The sequence below is a fragment of the Bubalus bubalis genome, chromosome 6, assembly GCF_019923935.1.
Source record: "Bubalus bubalis isolate 160015118507 breed Murrah chromosome 6, NDDB_SH_1, whole genome shotgun sequence".
NCBI lineage: Eukaryota > Metazoa > Chordata > Mammalia > Artiodactyla > Bovidae > Bubalus > Bubalus bubalis.
The window spans coordinates 82,760,053-82,779,550 of NC_059162.1; the positions used below are offsets into that span (position 1 = coordinate 82,760,053).

The following is a 19,498-nucleotide window of genomic DNA, read 5'->3' on the forward strand; positions in this document are numbered from 1 at the left end:
ACTGTTTTCCCTAGGTGTGAAGATGCCTTAAGGAAAAATAAGAGTTTAATTGGGCCAGATCAAAAGGAGTATCAAAGGGAACTGGAGAGAAATTATCATCGCCTTAAAGAGGCCCTACAGCCTCTGATAAACCGAAAGATCCCTCAGTTATACAAGGCAGTATTACCTGTTACCTGCCACAGGTATGCATGTTTTTTTCTATTATTTTGTATCTTCAGAAAAATGAAGTCCACTTGAATTATTTAATAGTGAATTTGTTTACCTTATATTAAATGGCTTCAAATATTATGTTTTCTGAAACCTAACAAGTCCAACTTTTGTAAGCCTTCTATCAGCTATACCTGAATCAGCCTACCAGATAAAAAGTCTGTGAGAAAGAGAATAATAAAGTCAAGTTCTCGTACTAACCAGGACACCACACATAAGTTTTATCTCCTAAAGTTGTTTCTTTTAATGTCCTGTCAAAGTTTCTGGTATTTCTGTTGAGAGAATTTGCTAGAATATACTGAAGCCAGGTATTCATTTCCATTATCCCTGACAGTAAATAGTATATAATATGTCCTTCTAGATTTGGATCAAAACAGCTAACTGCACTGAGTATCAAGAAAGCTTCACTATTTTCCTTTATTTTCTCAGTGTGACAAAATTAGAAGTGGAAATAACTTGCAATTTTCTACAACTGATCCTAATTTGAGTAGATAATTTAATCTAATTTTAGACTTCTCTGTAAAATAATACTTGCCTTGAAGAGGTTGTTGTGGAAATTAAATGGCATGTAAAGTTCCAAGGACAGCTCTTAATATTTTTACTTTTAACCCCTGAATTCTGGACAGGGCATGATAACTGCTACAAGTAAACTGCATTCTTTGCGTTTTTAAATCAAAATGTACATACATCTCTTGAATAATTATGGCACCAATATTTTACCACCCCCTTTTTAAAAAGCTATTATACTTATTTGATCAAATATTTGGAAGGCATTTGAAGTTGCTTATATAAACAGCATGTATACTATTGATACATAAGAAAATTAAGCTGGCTATTTGATTATCTGGTAATATTCCCTGTTCTTCAGTGATAGAATATTTGTGTACTTCTAAACCTCTGGAAATGTATACCAAATGCATGCTGTATGTCATGTCCCCTGCAGGAAACATGTAGACAGACCATGTACAGGAACAGGAGACCAAACAGCCTGTTTTAGAAAAATCCACGGATGGAGGAGCCTGGTGGGCTACAGTCCATGGAGTCGCAAAGAGTCAGACACGACTGAGCGACTTTACTTTATTGTTACAATGATGCAAGACAGCCTAGGTGGTTTCCTCTTGAAACTCTTGTTGGGAAGCAACACTAGTCCCCTCCACTTTTGGCTTCCTTTTTAGTCTTTTTGGAATGTCTGACTACTTCCTGCCTCTACCTACCTTCACCAGTCTTATATTCATTGGTCAAAGGTCCTGGGATAGAGTGCTGGGTCCCTGAAATAGTGAGGTGTCCTAATGCTAGTCTCACTTCCATCAAATTTCTCAAACTCCTTTTAGTGGAAAGACTATTGTTTCTTTCTGAAGGAAGCTGCCCTTACACCAGTATCCTGAATTGTGCCCTCTTCTATGATGGTTATTCCTCCAAGCTTTAGTTTTTAGTATTTGCAGGCAGTTTTTTGGAGTTTAGAAAATACTTTTTCTTGATAAACTATCTTCCAAGACTGCTCCTTTCCCAAAACAAAAACACCAAAACCAAGTTTTGAGATTCAATGCTGAATACAATCTCTTTGTATCTGTCCTCTCCTTTCCTAGAAATTGTAAATCTTAAGACATTAATGTTAATGTTAGGAAAGATAAGCAAAACTATCTTCTAAATTTACTTAAAAATTTTTTAAATTTAAAATTATTTTCAAATATTTAAATTTAAAAATTATTTTAAAAATAATTTTCTAAATTTATCCAAAAGTCTACAAGCAATAATTGCTGGAGAGGGCGTGGAGAAAAGGGAACCCTCTTACACTGTTGGTGGGAATGCAAACTAGTACAGCCACTATGGAGAACAGTGTGGAGATTTCTTTAAAAACTCGAAATAGAACTGCCTTATGATCCAGCAATCCCACTGCTGGGCATACACACTGAGGAAACCAGAAGGGAAAGAGACACGTGTACCCCAGTGTTCATCGCAGCACTGTTTATAATAGCCAGGACATGGAAGCAACCTGGATGTCCATCAGCAGATGAATGGATAAGAAAGCAGTGGTACATATACACAATGGAGTATTACTCAGCCATTAAAAGAATGCATTTGAGTCAGTTCCAATGAGGTGGATGAAACTGGAGCCTATTATACAGAGTGAAGTAAGCCAGAAAGAAAAACACCAATACAGTATACTAACAATATATATGGAATTTAGAAAGATGGTAACAATAACCCTGTATACGAGACAGCAAAAGAGACACTGATGTATAAAACAGTCTTTTGGACTCTGTGGGAGAGGGAGAGGGTGGGATGATTTGGGAGAATGGCATTGAAACATGTATAATATCATATATGAAACGAGTCGCCAGTCCAGGTTCAATGCACGATACTGGATGCTTGGGGCTGGTGCACTGGGACCACCCAGAGGGATGGTATGGGGAGGGAGGTGGGAGGAGGGTTCAGCATGGGGAACACATGTATACCTGTGGCGGATTCATGGTGATATATGGCAAAACCAATACAATATTGTAAAGTTAAAAAATAAAATAAAATTAAAAAAAATAATAAAAGATGTTCCCATGACAAAAAAATTATTTTTAAAATAATTTTCTAAATTTAGAAATTATTTAAAAAATAATTTCTAAATTTAGACTCTTCTAAAATTTATTGCAAATTTTAATAGAAAATACTATTTATAGTAATGTATAATGGTTTATTTTATGAAATAATTTAAAATAGTCTTAGTTTTAATTTCTATTATTATAAATACCAATAAATAATCTACATAAACAAAAGCTTCCTTGGGGTCCTCAATTTTAAGAGTGTATAAAGGACCTAAATGCCCAAAACTTGAGAACCACTGATTTAAGGCTTAGAGTTTACTATTTTAAGTAAAATACCTGTGTTTTGCCTTTTAACCTCAAGTAAATCTCCTGAAATCTCTCCCATTACCCCTTAGTACCTGTTTAATCAAATATCTAGTACATTTATTGGACAAATGAATAAATGATCAATGGACCTGGACAGTGTCACTTCAAATCTATCGAAGTCTACAAGTTAGAATATATGGAGCAATAGTGTGTAGGATGAACATGTAACTTGAAAATGAAGAGCTTTGCTTGCAAAAGTTTTAAAGTTAATAAGCTTTTGGTGGCAAAACTTTGAGATATCTGGCCGAAAGCATGTAAACATTTTAGACGATTATATAAAAATTGTTTACTCATATTCTTTCATTTTCTCTCCAGAGATTCCTTCAGTCGAATGAGTCTGCGCAAAATGGATCTCTAATTTAAATGCACTTGTTTTATTCATTTGAAAAAAGCCATGTATTCAACACTGAGTGTGAAAAGAATTTAAGAGCTATTGAAAAAGACTTGGGACTTAATTCTGGAAATTATAGCATTAATTTACTCATGGAAGAATGCAGTGGCCAAAATAATATCAAATGGCAATTGGTGAAGTTTGAGAATCATGGCTGTGGTTTCTAATGTTCTGGTAATATGCTGTCCTTTTTTAAAAAGACATTTTAATGACTCAAAGGTACACTTACATTTACCATTATTTATACCATAGCTAACGTTAAATTTATTTACTTTAAGTTTGTATTTTTTAATTTATATTACCATTTATAGATTTGTTTGGAACCATTTTAAATGTAGTAATGCTTATTTTAAAGGTACTATTAAATATGTGAACGTTTACACTAATTAAAAGACTTAAAAATTTTTTTATTGATAAAAGCAGAGTTAGAGTTGATTCAAGAATAGTTGCAAAAATAGCAAAATGAAAATCATAATTGACAGTCACTTTATGGGCCCACATAATAGCTCCAGATTAAATAAATAGGTGGAAATAAGTTGATAACTGGCTTAAGTCTTCAGACTGGTTTCTAAGGTATTTTCCAGACACCCCAAAATGGTATTTAGAACTGCAGAAGTAACTACCTGATAACTTCTCTCTATAAATGATTATATACTAGGATAGCTAATACCCAGTTTGATCTCTGACTCAACCTTATAATAATGATAGTATGAGCTGACTCTTAGCAACTAAAATGAATGACTCCTGTTTCAAATTAAATAAGCCCATCATCTCATCAGTTTTTACTCTTATGCAACTAAAATGAATGATTCCTGTTTCAAATTACATCAGTCATTTCATCGGTTTTTAGTGATCTAAACTGATGTTAGAAAAATCTGCTTTAAACTTATTTACATCACCATAAAAATAAGAGTTAGTGTTTGATTTTAATCTATCAGGTGAATAAGAAGTTATATTTTTTGATACTTGTATAGATTTTACAAAGTACATGTATAAAAGGTAAAATTACCTGTCAATTAAAGTTGAGAGCTAATTAAATTGCAACTTTTATGATATGAAAAACTAATTCAGGTTTTTTTCAACATATATTTGGCAAGCTTTTCTAAGGAAGAGTGTATTAAGGATTTCTGAAAATGTCTGAACATTTTTTCTTTGTGCAGTTTTAGGAAAGATCACTTGTAATCTGTCCCTTTGATCTACTGACCACTTATATGAATCACTGAAGAACTGATCAAACACGGTACTTTCATTCTTCTAAGAGCATAGATATGATGGCTAATATTCCCTGCTCCAGCCTATCTTTTTAACCCGGCAATATTATCTAAAATTCCTCTTACCTACATCAATTCAAAGACAATCTCAGAAAGGTTTTTCAGGTGAGTTACAGGTGAACCAAAATGGGTCAACTAGGGAGTCAGAAAAACATAACCTCAAAAATATATGAGAACAGAGGATCCAGATGGACAATAAGGAAAGGCAGAGTCAAGGACAGAAACTCTTTAAAGCAAGCAAAAAAAGGTAACTTATTTACATAGTCTCCTCTTAAGGGTGGGGGTTGGGGGAAGAATATTAAGTAATTCCTAGGTCATTTCTCATAAGGTTACACATATATGAGAATTTGGATTGCCACCCATCTCAGTCACTATCAAGAACTTTTTTAAGATTTGTATGACTTAATGATCATGCAATAATCATTGTCTGACTTGGAGTCACAAGAAGCTTCCTCTCAAAACATTGGTATAACTGAACACTTCCTAACTTAGCTTACTGTGTTCTTCAGTTTTCTTAAAAGATAAAATTTTTGTGTCAGCAATCTATACTAGTTGTTAACCATAGCTGTCTCTTGAGTGTTACAGAAGCCCAAGTTCTGTCCTAGAACTACTCCATCAGAGCTCATAAAGTAATGTTAAGGATGTTTTATTTTTAAAGGTCTATTAGTGACTCCTACTCCTTCAACGCTTATGGGTGGTGTTCTGAGCTCTTAGTTTTAAAAGGTCCCATTGATTCTGAATGTAGAAAGAGGTATGAACTGTGACTTTTTATATCGCACCATCTTGTAAAAGAATTTGTAAGACATTAACTGTATAGATTATTAGTTGACTGGTACTCTTATTTGTTGAAGTGGGGTATAGCAGTGTTATTCCAAGAATTATATATTCTTTGGATTTTTAATATTCTTAATATCAGGAATGTCCTTTAACAAGTCATAATTATTTACCAATTTAATATTTAAAGTGAAAATTTAACCCAGTTTTTCTGTGCCTAAAGCCTTACGTTCTCCAGTTTTGGATTCCTTAAAGGTATACATCTACTTTAAAGGAAAACTAGGTATGACAGTTAAGATGGACCAATAAGCGCAATTTCTATTTGAAAATTTCTTCACCTCCAACTGTCAGAAAGTATGAGTATTATTAAAGGTAATTATGCATGTTTATTCTCTTCTATGTATATATGTTTATAGTATGTTTGTGTGTATATATACATACACACATTCTTTTTTAAAAGAGAATCTAGCTATATATATGGTAAAAAATATGCAAGTAAAAAATTCTTCAAGCATTTGTATACATTGTTGTTAAGCAGTTTACATTTTATTGTTCTGGTTTTTAAAAAAGTTAAATTTAAGGTCTCACCTCTAAGTTTGATGTACTATATACAGATCGTGCAGAGTATGCTTATGAAGGAATACAAATTAGTCCATGCCCCAAAAGATTTACTAGGATACAGAATTATTTTCATAAATACACATAAAATTCTGAAGATAGAAGAGGACTGACTACAGGTTTTCTGAGATATTTTTCAAAGTGATTCAAGGCACAAAATGTACACTGTTGTGAATACATACATATTCCAGAGTTTGTGCCTGTAATATAGCCCATCTAAGGTTTGGTTTATGATTTACAAAACTGTATGTACTGAAATGAGATTCTGCTTCTTAGCTGAAAAACCATAAGACCTATAAACATCGTGTAGCTAATTACTCCAAAATATGGAGATACAAATACAAGCACTTTATTTTAAAAAGCAAACACAAAAGATAGATGTAAATTCAAAAGTGTTTAAATGCTTCCATTTTGAATAATTCAATTAAGAACCTATACAAGTTTGTTCCCAGAAGCTAATGTATCACTAGTCTCTACTAAGGAAAATGAATTCTAAAAATTAATATGGTTTTCAATAATTCAAATTTCACTATTTATATAAAAACCTAGAGACCAATAATATCCAATAGCTTCAAAAGATAAGCTACTTTGATGTAATCAATTTACCAATGTTTATCCATGTCTGTTTAATATATACACAAGGAAAATACAATCACTCTATAATTTCTTATAAAATAGCAAGTAAGGAGTAGATGTAGGAGATGTAGAAGGGGAAAGAGAATTCAAAAAGTCCTTCTCTTCAGTAACTTTCACTTCAGAATCATCAAAAAGCAACCATTTCCCCTCATACTCCTTTAAGCTTTGCACTACATATGAAATTTTGTTCTCAAAACCACTAATGTTAATGCCTGTTTGGTCACTGGATTCCTTGTTACTATCAGATTCATGGGTCCCATTAGTATTGTTAGTCTCAGAATTTCTATTTTCAGGAAGTGCTGTACTGGCAACTTTATCAGGATTAGACGCTTTGTTGTATAACTCATAATCTGCCTTGCTCTTTTGTCCTCCAAGAAGTCCAATAGCTTCTACATTTTTTTTGTTCAAAACTTTACTTGGCTGGTTATTTCCACTGACTCTAATAGACACTTCTTCATTGTCATAATTTTCAACCACACCCCTTACTTCCTCCTCATTCAATGGTTCTGGCTTACCTATTTCACACGTTTGGTCGATCACAAAATTTTCCTTATCTAGTTCTAAACTGTTAAGGTCAGTGACTTTAACAGAAGCAGTATAGTGCCCACTACTAATTGTAATGCCACTATGCATCACAACTGCAAATAATCCATAGCTGTCGTTGGTTGGCTTTGTGCTCCATTCTTCTAGTGACAATTTAAGAGGTGTCAGTAAAGGAGTGTTGATCTTGGAAAGTCCACCACCATAACAGTCAAACCTTTGGAAGGAAAAAAAAAAAGGTTTTCCGAGGTTCCACTCTATATATGCAGTTTTACACCAAGTTTTCAGTTTTACTTGTGAAACCAAGTAAAAAGGCTGAATAAACCCTTAATATTTACTGGTCATATGAATAAAAACAAAATGAAAACACCACCCAAATTTTGTATGACATTTACACAAATACTGAAATCAGTACTAATAGGTGCTACTGTGTAGGATATATGGCACTTCCCCCTTTTATTTTCCTAATTTTGTACAGTAAGAAAATGACATTTAAAAAAACCACTGATCTTCAAATCTCTTTTCCTGTAAATCTAATAAATCATTTTAGTGTGAATTCTGTCTCTACAACCAAGATTTGGGGAAAAGAAAAAGCTATAACTGTAGCAAAGAAAAAGTCCACTGAAAGAAAGGGTTATGTCATCTTCTGGCAAAATAAAATGTGTGGAGAGCTCCTGGTAAGTTCTCATGGTAATTTCAAACAATTCATTAATATAGAAAGGAATAAAAGCTACAATGACATTATATCTACATGTCAGAAAAGTCTATCTAAAATTAACTGGAATTTTGATATTTATTATTTTTAAATCTTTCAAATACTTAAATGTTCAACTATAGAAAAATCTCTTCATACTTGTTTTATTTCCTGGCTTACTTAAAACTAAAATAATTTTGCTTGTTTCTCTCCCCTCAAATAAAAATGCTGATGTATAAATTTGTTCCTTGCTTTAATCAAATCCATTTAAAAGGAATGAAAATGAACAAATCATATGTAGCTGGATGCTGACAGCAGGAAGAGATGAAAGAGGTTTTAAGGACAATCCCTATGAGTGGTGAAGCTGAGTAAGGTCTGTATTCTAATGATGTTTGTTTTTTGTCATCAGAATTGTGTCTGAGCAGCAACCCTCTGATTGGTTATACAACCTCTGTGTACTTGTAAAATCCATATAAGAGGTTTCCCAAGGTGGCACTACTGGTAAAGAACCTGCCTGCCAATGTAGGAGATGTGGGTTTGATCCCTGGTTTGGGAAGATCCCTTGGAGGGCATGGCAACCCACTACAGTATTCTTGCCTGGAAAATCCCATGAACAGAGGAGCCTGGCAGGCTGCAGTCCATGGGGTTGCAAAGAGTCTAACATGACTAAAGCAACTTAGCACACACACACATGTATAAGACATATTTTATGTTATTTATTGAATAAAATGATTTTGATAGTCTAAGAAATATTAGCAAGAGTTAAAATGATCTTTTTTTTCCTTTATAGTAAATATCATAGTATTTTGAATAAAACTTTAGAATACTCACTCCAAGCCACTAGCAGCAAAGCACTTCAAATGAATAGTTATAACTTCAGGCATTTTGTCAAACAAAAGACTTCGTTCTGCTTCAGTATAATGATGGCAGTTTTCACAGAAATATTTATCTTCTCCTACAATCCTTTCCACTGAAGCAAACTGTGAAATTGCCCACCTCAGGGTCTTCATTTCTGTTTTTGGCTCTGGAGAAACTACACAAGAGAATCCTGTCACTCACAAGTGAAAAATCTCTGAAAAGCTAAGCTACAACTTTTTATATTGAAAATTAGCATGCATTTTTAATTGACTAATTCTTCCTAAATAATAACTAAAGAGATTTCTTTTTAGTTTCAGAAACTAGTAACTTTCTTCAACAGAGCACATACCTCTAAATATTTCATATCTGGTAAAAAAAATATTGAGGAAAAAGAGACAGCAAAATCAAGATAAGCCTACTCTGACTCCATGTGAGAGATTTTAGTTTATATTTAAGTCGATTTACAGTATCTAAACAGGTAAACCAGTCTCAATCATTTCCCATGACATTACTCTTCTTTTTGTGGTTTACACAAGATAGAACATTAGGTTCAAATATGTTTTCAACAAAAATATCCTCAACAGCTCAGATATTTGAGTAGCCAAAAATTAACTTATTAAAGCATTTCATTTTCTCATTATAACATACTCTATACATCAAAATAAAGATGCCACAATTTTCAAATATAATCAACTATTAACAAATGAAGTTATACGAGAATGATTATATTACACTAAAGACAGTTTCTTTTTCTCAATAATTATATAAGCTACTTATTAGACTGTTTTGTTGAAGAAAACTGAAATTATTCCATGATCCGTGCAAGACTCAGATTTTGCTTACTTTCAGAATTCTCCTCTACTTTGGAAAGCTCATCTTCTTGCACTGGTACACTGATGTCTTGAAAATCTTCTCTTCTTTCTGTTAAACTTTCACATTCTAAGCAACGAGTCCGTAATACCAGCTGACCTTGAAATAATTTCTCCACTAGCTCAAAACCAATTTGCTCTGCACCTAAAACAAAAAAAGGAAAATACAAATCTATACAGATGAGTTTTTCAGTACAGCCCAAATAACCATTATTCCATTTAAAGTAGACCATGAATAAAAGGCTGATTTTCATATTGCAACTTGCTTATTAGCATTAAGAGGTGACAATCATGTAATATAAACTTACTGTAAAGAAAATTTTGAATATATGAATTACTGTTACCTCAATGAAGAGTTTCAACACAACTGTGTCTTAAAACTCCCTTCCCAAAGATATCCAAAATGTGTCAGTTCTACAAATTTTCCCTGAGATCTGTGTGAACCTAAGTAGAAATCCAGTTCAAGTATGATATAACTAGTTAGTAAATGCAATTTCTTTCATGAGTTTACGTCAAATACTGCATATATAAAGGGATAAAATATTCCCTTGTCATTAAGATGTATTAAACTCCCCTAATTTATAAACATAAATTACTATTACCTTAAGACACACACACAAACTACATGTAAGTGCACTGCTTAAAAAACTAGTTCATATTGTGTTAAACTTCTCTTAAAACTTATACCAGATGTATATGCATCTAAGAAAATTCCAATTCTGCAGCTGTTAATCTTCCTATCAATGTTCAAGAATAAATTATACTGACCTTTGTTTATCGGCTTAACTTCATTAACATTAATGGGCATATCATTATTCCCTGGAGACTCAAGTTCACAATCATTAGTCGTATTATCATTTTCATACTTCCCCAAGTCCTCTTCAAGATCATATTCATTTTCTTTACAGTGTCCTTTGGATCCTTGGTTTGTTGCTATTTTACCCATACTACAGAACTTGGAAAGAATGCTGGGTTGCTTAGCTGCAGACTTTAACCAATTTATTTTAACTTTTGATTTCCTTTGGGAGGGTCTTGTACTCTCATTTTCAGAAATGTGCTTGGGGATTATTTTAGGAGAAATCTCTAATGTATCTCCTGCAGCTTTTCTTTTTGATCTGGTTTGTCTCTGGTTTTCTTCCGAAGACTGGTGTTCCTTGGAGATTTTAACTTTTTTTTTCATGTTACCAAATTCAGCATCACTTTTTCTTTTCCCATTTCCTTTTGGGAGTTTTTCTTTATAGTCTTCAGAATGCCTCATATTGTCCATCTCCATGCTGTTATTATCACTCATTTCCTCTTTCTGATATTCTTCTACCTTAGTAGATAAGTCTTCCACGTTTTTTACTTCTTCTTTTTTTAGGAGTTGGCATGTTTCTTGAATGTTTCCCAAAATACACTGTAATACTTCCTGTGCATCATGCTGTAGATATCCTTCATACATAGGGTTGAGTTCCCTATAAATAAAAATTTTCATTTCATCTATTCTAGTTTTGAAGATATAATACCAAAACAAAAAACCACCTTGCCATTACAGAACTATTGAAGTCCAGAAACATTTATTCAGCTACTAATCTGAAACTCCCTACCTAAACTTTTAACTGAAAAACAAATTTAATCTCATTTTCATCACAAATACTTTAATCTCCTAAATATTGTTAATAATAGCTAATAGTACACAATGTTTACTATGTACATTTTATTCAAAATGGTTTATATATGGATAGATAGATATTATGGCCTTGCAGCACAGCTTGTGGGATCTTAATTCCCTGACTAGTGATCAAATCTGTGCCCTCAGCAGTGGAAGTGCAGTCTTAACCATTGGACTGCTGGGAAAGTCTCAAACTTTTCATTTTGGAGGATGTGGTGCATGGGCAAGCTGCACTGCTTGTGGGATCTTCATTCCCTGACCAGGGATTAAACCCAGGTCCTTGGGAATGAAAGCATGGAGTCTTAACCACTGGACCACCAGGAAATTCCTTCTAAATGCTTTTTATATTAAATATGTAATCCTCACAATAACCCTATGAGGTAACTATTATATCACCACTATTTACAGATAACTTCTCTAGGTCAGTCACAGAGATGCAAAAGTCAGGCTTCAACATACTCCTGGCCACCAGGCTACACTGCCTCTTAACAAATGTGTGGCAATATGTTACATCTAGGTCTATTCCTAAAGGATGAAATAATTTTTAAAGACTTAAAATCCTGTAATATTTTGGATAAAGCCTTTTTATATATAGGACAAAGTTTCACTTTTTAAAGACAATACTATAAAGAAATCTAATTCAGTTAATAGTTTTCTTCTGAGTACACACAACAAAACCAGAAGGCTTGGGATTTGTTGTTCTTGTGTATAACATATTTTGGATACAGACCAAAGGATTTCTATCTGAAATCCTTGGGACCAAGTATATTTGGTAATTCAGAAATTTTCAGATTAAAAAAACCTGGCATGTAAGTAAAATACGTACCACTGACAAGATAGGGACAGTATTCCCTAATTATACACATTACTACTTCTACAGAAATGTATGAATATTCACATTACAGGTAAATATGAATATAAACTCATACAAATTCAGATTTAATGAATTTAGTACCAATCTTAGGAAAAATTTCCAGTCTTTTGAGCCTCTGGGATATCAGGACTTGTAGACCTGTAGTTTCTGCTTTCCTTGCCATTTATTCCCCCCATTGTTCACGTAGCACTGTCCTCCAAAGAGAGTAGTAAGTAGCTAAATTGGAATCCAAAAAACAAATAATAGGCTATACCTGAGTGTGTTAAGTAGTCGCCTTGGCTGAGTAGCAAGTTCATCAGTGTACTTTTCTGGATTTAATAGAAAACTAGCCTGAAGCTGTTCAACTGAAATGATCAAGGACTGTAAGCTGCATATTAGTTCATAACTTGCCAAAGAATCTTCTTTGCAGTTTCCCTGTCAAGAAACACACCAATATTTTTATTTATGAACAAATTAAGTAACTTACCCTTTTTCTCACTAGACAATACTAGCTTTTCTAACTCTAATTTCATAAGACTAATTTTATGGAAGTATACAAAATAAACTTCAAAAAAAAATTTAAGCATATTTTTGGTTACTTTCTATTATGTGAGTAATAATGGTTTTTTAATTATGTAAGTCAAAGGTTTCTTCAAATTTACATAAGTAGTAAAAATGAGTCACTCTGAAAATACAATAGGGTAAAAGGGCACAATATATTGTTATGGTGGTATGTGTGAAAGTGTTTACTGATAATCAATAAATCAAGAGGACTGGAGAAAAAAATATAAAAGTGGATATAATTAAGCAAACTGCCTACCCCATAAGAATGAAAAATAATTGCCAATAAGAAATTTAATTTTCACGTGTAAATTTAAGAGAAATAATCTTGGTCATTCTCCCAAATCCTCTGTGTATTTATTACTTTTTCATTTCTAAGCAAGTGAGTTTTGTTAATTTTATATTTTACCTTATCTTTTTGATTGGCTTCATCTTTTAGGGCTTCTTTCTTCCTTGAAATAATATTAAATAAGTGCTTCACTCCAGATTTAAAACCAGGACAAAAATATAATACCTATAAAATGAGACTGTTTTGAGTATTTACAAAAACAATATACCTAAAAAAATCATTAAAATGCTATCATGCTTTTTGAAGAGCATGTTCAAATAAGTATTACTTAAAATTTTGAGATTAAGATGTGTGTCAACAATTGTTCTCTTTCATCATAGTAGCCCACTATCTTTCCTCTGTAGCAAAGCACTGAGCCTGAAGTGTATAACATGAAACATAGTTTCAAGGAGTAAAACATGTATCAGTTCAGTTCAGTTGCTCAATCCTGTCAGACTCTTAGCAACCCCATGGACTGTAGCATCCCAGGCTTCCCTGTCCATCACCAATTCCTAGAGCTTATTCAAACTCACGTCCATTGAGTTGTGCTGCTATCCAGCCATCTCATCCTCTGTCATCCCCTTCTCATATCACATAGAATCAACTGGACAGAAAACTAAAGGTTTTGGTATCTTCAATTTACCCAACATCTACTCAACTTTGCTATCCCAATGTTAATATATCATTTTTTCTTACCTCAAAGGAAATTTATAACGTACAATTTAGAATCATGATTATTTACCCCATTATGTTTCATTTACAATCAATGGCAAAGGCAGTATGGACAACTGAAATCCTCCAATAACCTAAATTCTCAGAAAACACTGTTACATTATTCTTTGCATACTAAAATTTTATGATATAGCACAACTGTCAACTTACCTGAAGTATACTATTAAGATAACAAGTATTGCCGAGATTATTCAGTCCCACAAATGGTAGCAAGTTTTCTCTCTTCTCACAGTTTATAGGCGAGGACTGTGCCGCAGGAACAACTTGATCACTATTAAGTACAGAGAAGAGAAATGGATAACGAAGTAAAATCTTAAAGTAGAAATACTACTTCCCTAGACTTAGTCTTTTCTCCAAAGTTGTAGATAAGTACATGGATTTTATTCAGATGGCATTTTAACAGAATTCATCTTTACAGGTGTAAAAACTGCTGAACATCCAGAATAAAAGTATTACAAGCACTTTAACAATATTACAGCCAACAAGCTTCAAACAATTCCATTAAAGGTCTGCTAATCTCACTTTACAAAGTAGAAAACTGCAGAACTGGTACTATGATTTATTTGTTCAGCCAACATAACATTTTAATCAAGTAGTTTAACTCTGAACAGAATCCTGTGAATATGACAATATTTGGGAGAGGCTGCACTAAGTCAGATTCTATTAATAAAAGATTAAGAGGAAACCAAGTCTATGAAGATACTTACTTATACAGCTGTCCCTCACTTAAAAATGAATTGTTCAAGTTTATAATTCTTTAACCTCATTTTAACAAACAGTCTTCACAGCATTTTTATTTATTTTACACCTGCTGGCTTTTATTCTTAATACCTTAAGGTGTTTATAGGCATGAAGCTGGTAACAAGAGGTTTATACATAATCTCCTAAACTGATTATTGGTAAATACCAATACTAGGAAATTACACAGGGGACCAAATATACATTAGTCATATAGCAGAGTGACTGTGTGTTGAATTTAGAGCAAAGTGTAGACTCTAACTAGAACATTATTGGTGAAACAAAGAATATCATTCTGTTCTGATTTCTTTTCAATCACTGAAGGATTTATTTCATCAAAAATGTATCTTATAGGTTTGAGAATTCATGCACTAGGTAGGACTACAAAGTGCATCTCAGGTAACTGTCAGGTCTTCCGAACCAAAAGCCCACCACAAATTTCTTTACCCTTACATGAAACATATTGCACTACAATCAGGTTTAAACTGAAAAATAATTTTAGTCAACAAATACTTTGTTGACTAATTTTAGTCAACAAATACTTAGTCTAACTGGACAAACACAATTTCAGTGAGTTATAATATTAACTGTGATGTGATCTCGGTGGGGAACCAGCAGTTTTATCCAGTTTCTACTATACACTGCTAGACTTGTCTCACTAATGTGTGTTTTTTTATGTCCCATGGCACCCCACTCCAGTACTCTTGCCTGGAAAATCCCATGGACGGAGGAGCCCGGTAGGCTGCAGTCCATGAGGTCGCTAGGGGTCGGAAGAGACTGAGCGACTTCACTTTTACTTTTCACTTTCATGCACTGGAGAAGGAAATGGCAACCCACTCCAGTGTTCTTGCCTGGAGAATCCCAGGGATGGGGGAGCCTGGTGGGCTGCCGTCTCTGGGGTCGTACAGAGTCGGACACGACTGAAGTGACTTAGCAGCAGCAGCATGGACTGTCAGGTCAGAATGATTGTAGAAATCAAACCAAGTTCCCTGCTTTTTCATTGATACAGAATTTTTACAAGTATAGAAAACCTAAAAATAACATACATACATTTCAGACCCTTTATATTCAGAAGTCTTTTCTTCATTTTCTTGAGAATCTGTGAAATCCAAGGCTCTCTTGGTTTCCTTTTTTTGAAAAAACTTCAAGGAAAGTCTGTTTTTTTTTGATGGACTACCTCTTGAAAGCCCATTACTTTCACTAGGTATGACACCAGGCATTTTCTCCTCAAATTCCAAGCAGTTGACAGGAATTAACTTATACAGGGATCTTGTAATCACCAATCATATCTGTTAATCAGAGAAAAGGTTATTAGTTTTCAGTTATCAACTGTAGGCAATAAAATCATTTCTGAAAACAAATTTACCAAAGAACGGTACTAATTAGAACTTTGTAGTGGAAAATCTAATGCCCACCAATAAGAGGCAGTTAATGTTTACTGCTTAAATGAACAAGCTGCCATTTGTCCTTAACTCTTAAACAACAAAAAAAAGTCATGATACTGAACTTTTATTAGCCTGCCATTAAATTTAAGAGGAGCATCACAAAATACCCCACTTTAGTAAGAGATGTGTGGTAAAGTATTATCATTAAAGGGTAAAAACTTTATCATCTGTTAGTTCATCCAGAAGACACTGAGCAGCAGTACAAGGTGGGAAAAAGGATGAATGGGAAATCAAAGGAGTGTTAGAAGTGACTTGAGTTCTTCTTCCAAAGTCTCTTCTAGTTATATGGAATAATCTACTTAAAGTATAATCTACATACAAGAAAAGGCCTATACCTAGTGTTTACACCTAAAAACTTGTGTAATAAACTATTCGAAGTTGAGATAATCGTGTAAAACTGCTGTATTTTGTGTATATCAAATTCTTATGCACTAGAAACCAAAATATACTGACTTTCCAAACTTTTTCTAACTATAGAATTAAAATACTGCTTGAAGTAGGAAAAAAGAAAAGCTTCCCTTGTGCAAACTTTCTTCCCTGTTTTATAATAAAACTTGGTTTTTTTTTTTAAAAAAAGGCTGTATTTGTGGTAGTCATTTTACACTTCAGTCCTGTTTTTCATTGGGAAGATATTAGGAATAATTATCTATTACCATAAAATCAGTTAAGAGTCCAAAAGCTCAGCAATGACTTTCAAATATAGGTAAAGGATGAACTAAACTCACACCCTTAAGCATTTCACTCAGCTGCCTCTGAAGTGGGAATTCACAACACTAAACTCAGCAGTGAAACATGCCCTTTTTTTTGAGACATCTCAGGAAAACCTAGAAAGCAAACCAATTTCCACACTCCAACTCAATTTATTCGTATGACATGCTATCACTAATGGTAAACTAGCCTGCACTACAGTGTCAGGGATCCCTAAGCATAACTTGTGATTCTTGTAAAAGGTTGTTCTTAGGAGCCAATTCTAATAAACGATGGAAACTGGATTCTCTGAGAGAATAATCGGACTTAACAACAAAAAAACGACCCAGCAGCTGAAATAACTATCAATCCTAATCAATAAACCAATCCTCAGGGCTCCTCAAAGCAATGATTAAACATTAGCCCTACCTAGACTGTATCAGTTTACCAGGTGCCATATCTTAAGCTATACCACTTCTTGCTCCTCGCTGTCCTATCACTGGGAGGCTGTTACGTCAAAAATGTTTTTCTGAATCAAGTTTCGCAGAAAACACAATATATCGAACATTAAATGTTCTTGGCCAAATGACAGTGTGAGCACGAAGTCCCATCAGTTTTTCAGGTTTTTTCCTCTAATATGGCACAACTCAATTCTTTTCACGAAAAACGTAAAACTAGGATAACATCCTCGACAAAGGTTTAAGACACGTGGCGTTCTAAAAACTTGTAGAACATCAAAAAGTTAAACTGCGCGGTAAAATTTAGCAATCACCGACACAGAACAACGTGAGTGCAAACATTTCTTGTCCCTACCCCGCACGCTGTAGGAATGGAAAAGAAACTGAGGAGATGATGGACGGTGTTGCTGTCCGTACCCGTCAGACGCGGCGGGCACCAGGCGGGAGGCGTCTGAGAGCAAAACCATAACGCCCGGCCCCTCGCCCGCGGAGTTGGCCTATTTACGCCCAGCCCGCACCTGCCCGAGTCCCCAGCGGCGGCTGGAAGGGGCACGGCCCGCTGAGTGGAGGGCTCGGCTGGCAGCTGGGCGGGGCCGCGGCAACCCGAAGAGCCGGGGGTCCTCCCCGCGGCCCCCTTGGGCGCCGGCCGAACTTGACGCGGAGCCCGGGAACCGGCCCCTCCTCCGCGGGCCCTCCTTACCTGATCATGGCCCAGAGCGAGGTCCGCGGCGGTGACGCCGGCGAGTCCAACCCGCTAAGTGCGGGTGCGACAGGTGAGCCCCTTCTCCGGGCCCCCGATCCTCAGAAAAGCTGACCCGATCGCCCTCCTCGGGGGAAGTGACCATTCGCGCTCAAGAGCGGGAACCCGGGCTGCAGCTCGGTCCTGCCTGGCGCGGGAACCAACTACATCCCCGGAGCGGCGCCCTCCCGCGCCCGCCCCCGCCCCGGGACGGCAAGGAGCGCCAGAAGCGGCTCCGCTAGCCGGGCGCCCCAACCGCTAGGGTCTTCCTCACTCCACCACCGACGGGAACTTGGCGCGTTTTCCTCTGTCTCAGGACCCCCGTGTTTTAGCCTCCGCCCGCGCCAGCGCCGCGATTGGAGGCGGCGTCCTACGAAAGTGCCGGTTCTGGTCTCCACGCTGCAGAGACGCGAAAGGCCAGAGCCGCCTCGCGACCGCCAGTCGCCCCTCTGGCACGCCCGGACTCCGGAACCAGCTGGAACGGTAGTTGCCCCAAGATCGTAACGGGTTCTGCAGTTTCAAACAGCGCAGGCAGCGTCACGGGCAGCTCGCGCGGGTCCTCGCTGAGGGCGCGCGCTGGGAGCTAGAGGCCTGGCCGGCGGGCTCGAGCCTCACACACACACACACACCCCCTCCCCCCGCCCTTTTTTTTTTAACCATTCGTGCGCGAGAGCTGGGGGAAAAGCGTACGGGTCGGGAGACGGGACAGACAGAAGATGGGACGGGCTCCTTGCTCTGGAAGGAACCGCCAGGTACTCAAATCTACCAATCCGTGATGACAATCCCCAACCCTGCCCACCCGCCTCCCAAGAGGAGCCAATCAGAAGTACCTAGGCAAAAAAGCGGACTAGGTGGGCGGGGAAAAACAGTCCAGCCAATACCAAAAAGAAGAGAGGAGGACTCCAGCCAATCATTTTTGGACATAGAGAGTGTTCCTCAGGCGCTGTTCCCTTCCTTGGGCTCTCATTGGCTCTCTAGTGCGCGCTTTCGCTGCCGACTGTTAAATTTCGCTCTGAGTTTTGTGAATCCTCGAAGGTGGGACGCCCGCGAGGGTGTGGTTTCCGGAGCTAGGCCCACAATAAATCCCGCCCCCGTTTCCTGCGTACACTGCTGGGCGGAGTTATCCGGAGATTAGTTTCTGAAAATGGCCGACTTCCTTGCTTAGTCCATTGCACTTGGGATTTCTGTATCGAATCGCAGCCCCAGGTCCTAGGCCACCCAGTAAAAACAAGCGCCGCAGTAAATAATAGTAGATTCTCTCTCAACTGAATGCTACAAAGTTGAGACTCCCTTTTCAGCCTCTGCGCCTCATTTCCTCTTGCTTACCCGTTCCCCTTCCTGACTGGACAAGAAAACGAAAGAGCGTTCTTAAGGCTCAGCTCTGGCTGACACAGCTGCAAGGGGATCCTGCGCCAGTCCTTACTAACGCGCTCAAAAACGGCAAGGCAGGCCTTACCGGGTTTCTGCTGCTGTCTGTTGTACGCCTACCTCGGTGAGCTACCTCACAAAGCAAGTGTAGTGAAGAATAAGTACAATCCAAATTGA

The 19,498-nt window shown here is 36.4% G+C and overlaps 2 protein-coding genes across 6 annotated transcripts in view; one reads left to right on the forward strand and one right to left on the reverse strand.

Annotated features, from left to right (window-relative positions):
• DOCK7 (dedicator of cytokinesis 7) overlaps positions 1-4,048 on the forward strand; it is a 189,127-nt gene extending 185,079 nt beyond the window's left edge. For all 5 annotated transcript variants that reach the window (XM_006055930.4, XM_006055931.4, XM_006055932.4 and 2 more), the window contains 2 exons: positions 15-182; positions 3,426-4,048. In XM_006055930.4, the coding sequence (XP_006055992.2) occupies positions 15-182; positions 3,426-3,468 (211 nt within the window). In that variant the 3' untranslated portion in view covers positions 3,469-4,048. The remainder of the gene's footprint in view (positions 1-14; positions 183-3,425) is intronic.
• A 2,022-nt stretch (positions 4,049-6,070) lies between these two features.
• On the reverse strand, positions 6,071-18,481 carry USP1 (ubiquitin specific peptidase 1). Its single transcript, XM_025288576.3, has 9 exons — positions 17,915-18,481; positions 15,675-15,913; positions 14,037-14,157; positions 13,236-13,340; positions 12,540-12,700; positions 10,530-11,215; positions 9,736-9,906; positions 8,866-9,067; positions 6,071-7,557 (listed from the first exon to the last, which is right to left on the reverse strand). Exons 2-9 carry the CDS (start codon positions 15,842-15,844, stop codon positions 6,822-6,824), a joined length of 2,352 nt encoding a protein of 783 aa, XP_025144361.1. The 5' UTR covers positions 15,845-15,913; positions 17,915-18,481; the 3' UTR covers positions 6,071-6,821.
• Between the last annotated feature and the right edge of the window lie 1,017 nt (positions 18,482-19,498).

Coding starts and splice junctions, on each gene's coding strand:
- USP1 (XM_025288576.3), bottom strand. CDS start 15,844: ATGCCTGGTGTCATACCTAGTGAAAGTAATGGGCTTTCAAGAGGTAGT. Junction 9,907..10,529: donor AGTTAAGCCGATAAACAAAG/GTCAGTATAATT, acceptor TTTTTGTTTTAG/GTGCAGAGCAAATTGGTTTT. Junction 7,558..8,865: donor TTTGCTGCTAGTGGCTTGGA/GTGAGTATTCTA, acceptor TTCCTTCCAAAG/GTTTGACTGTTATGGTGGTG.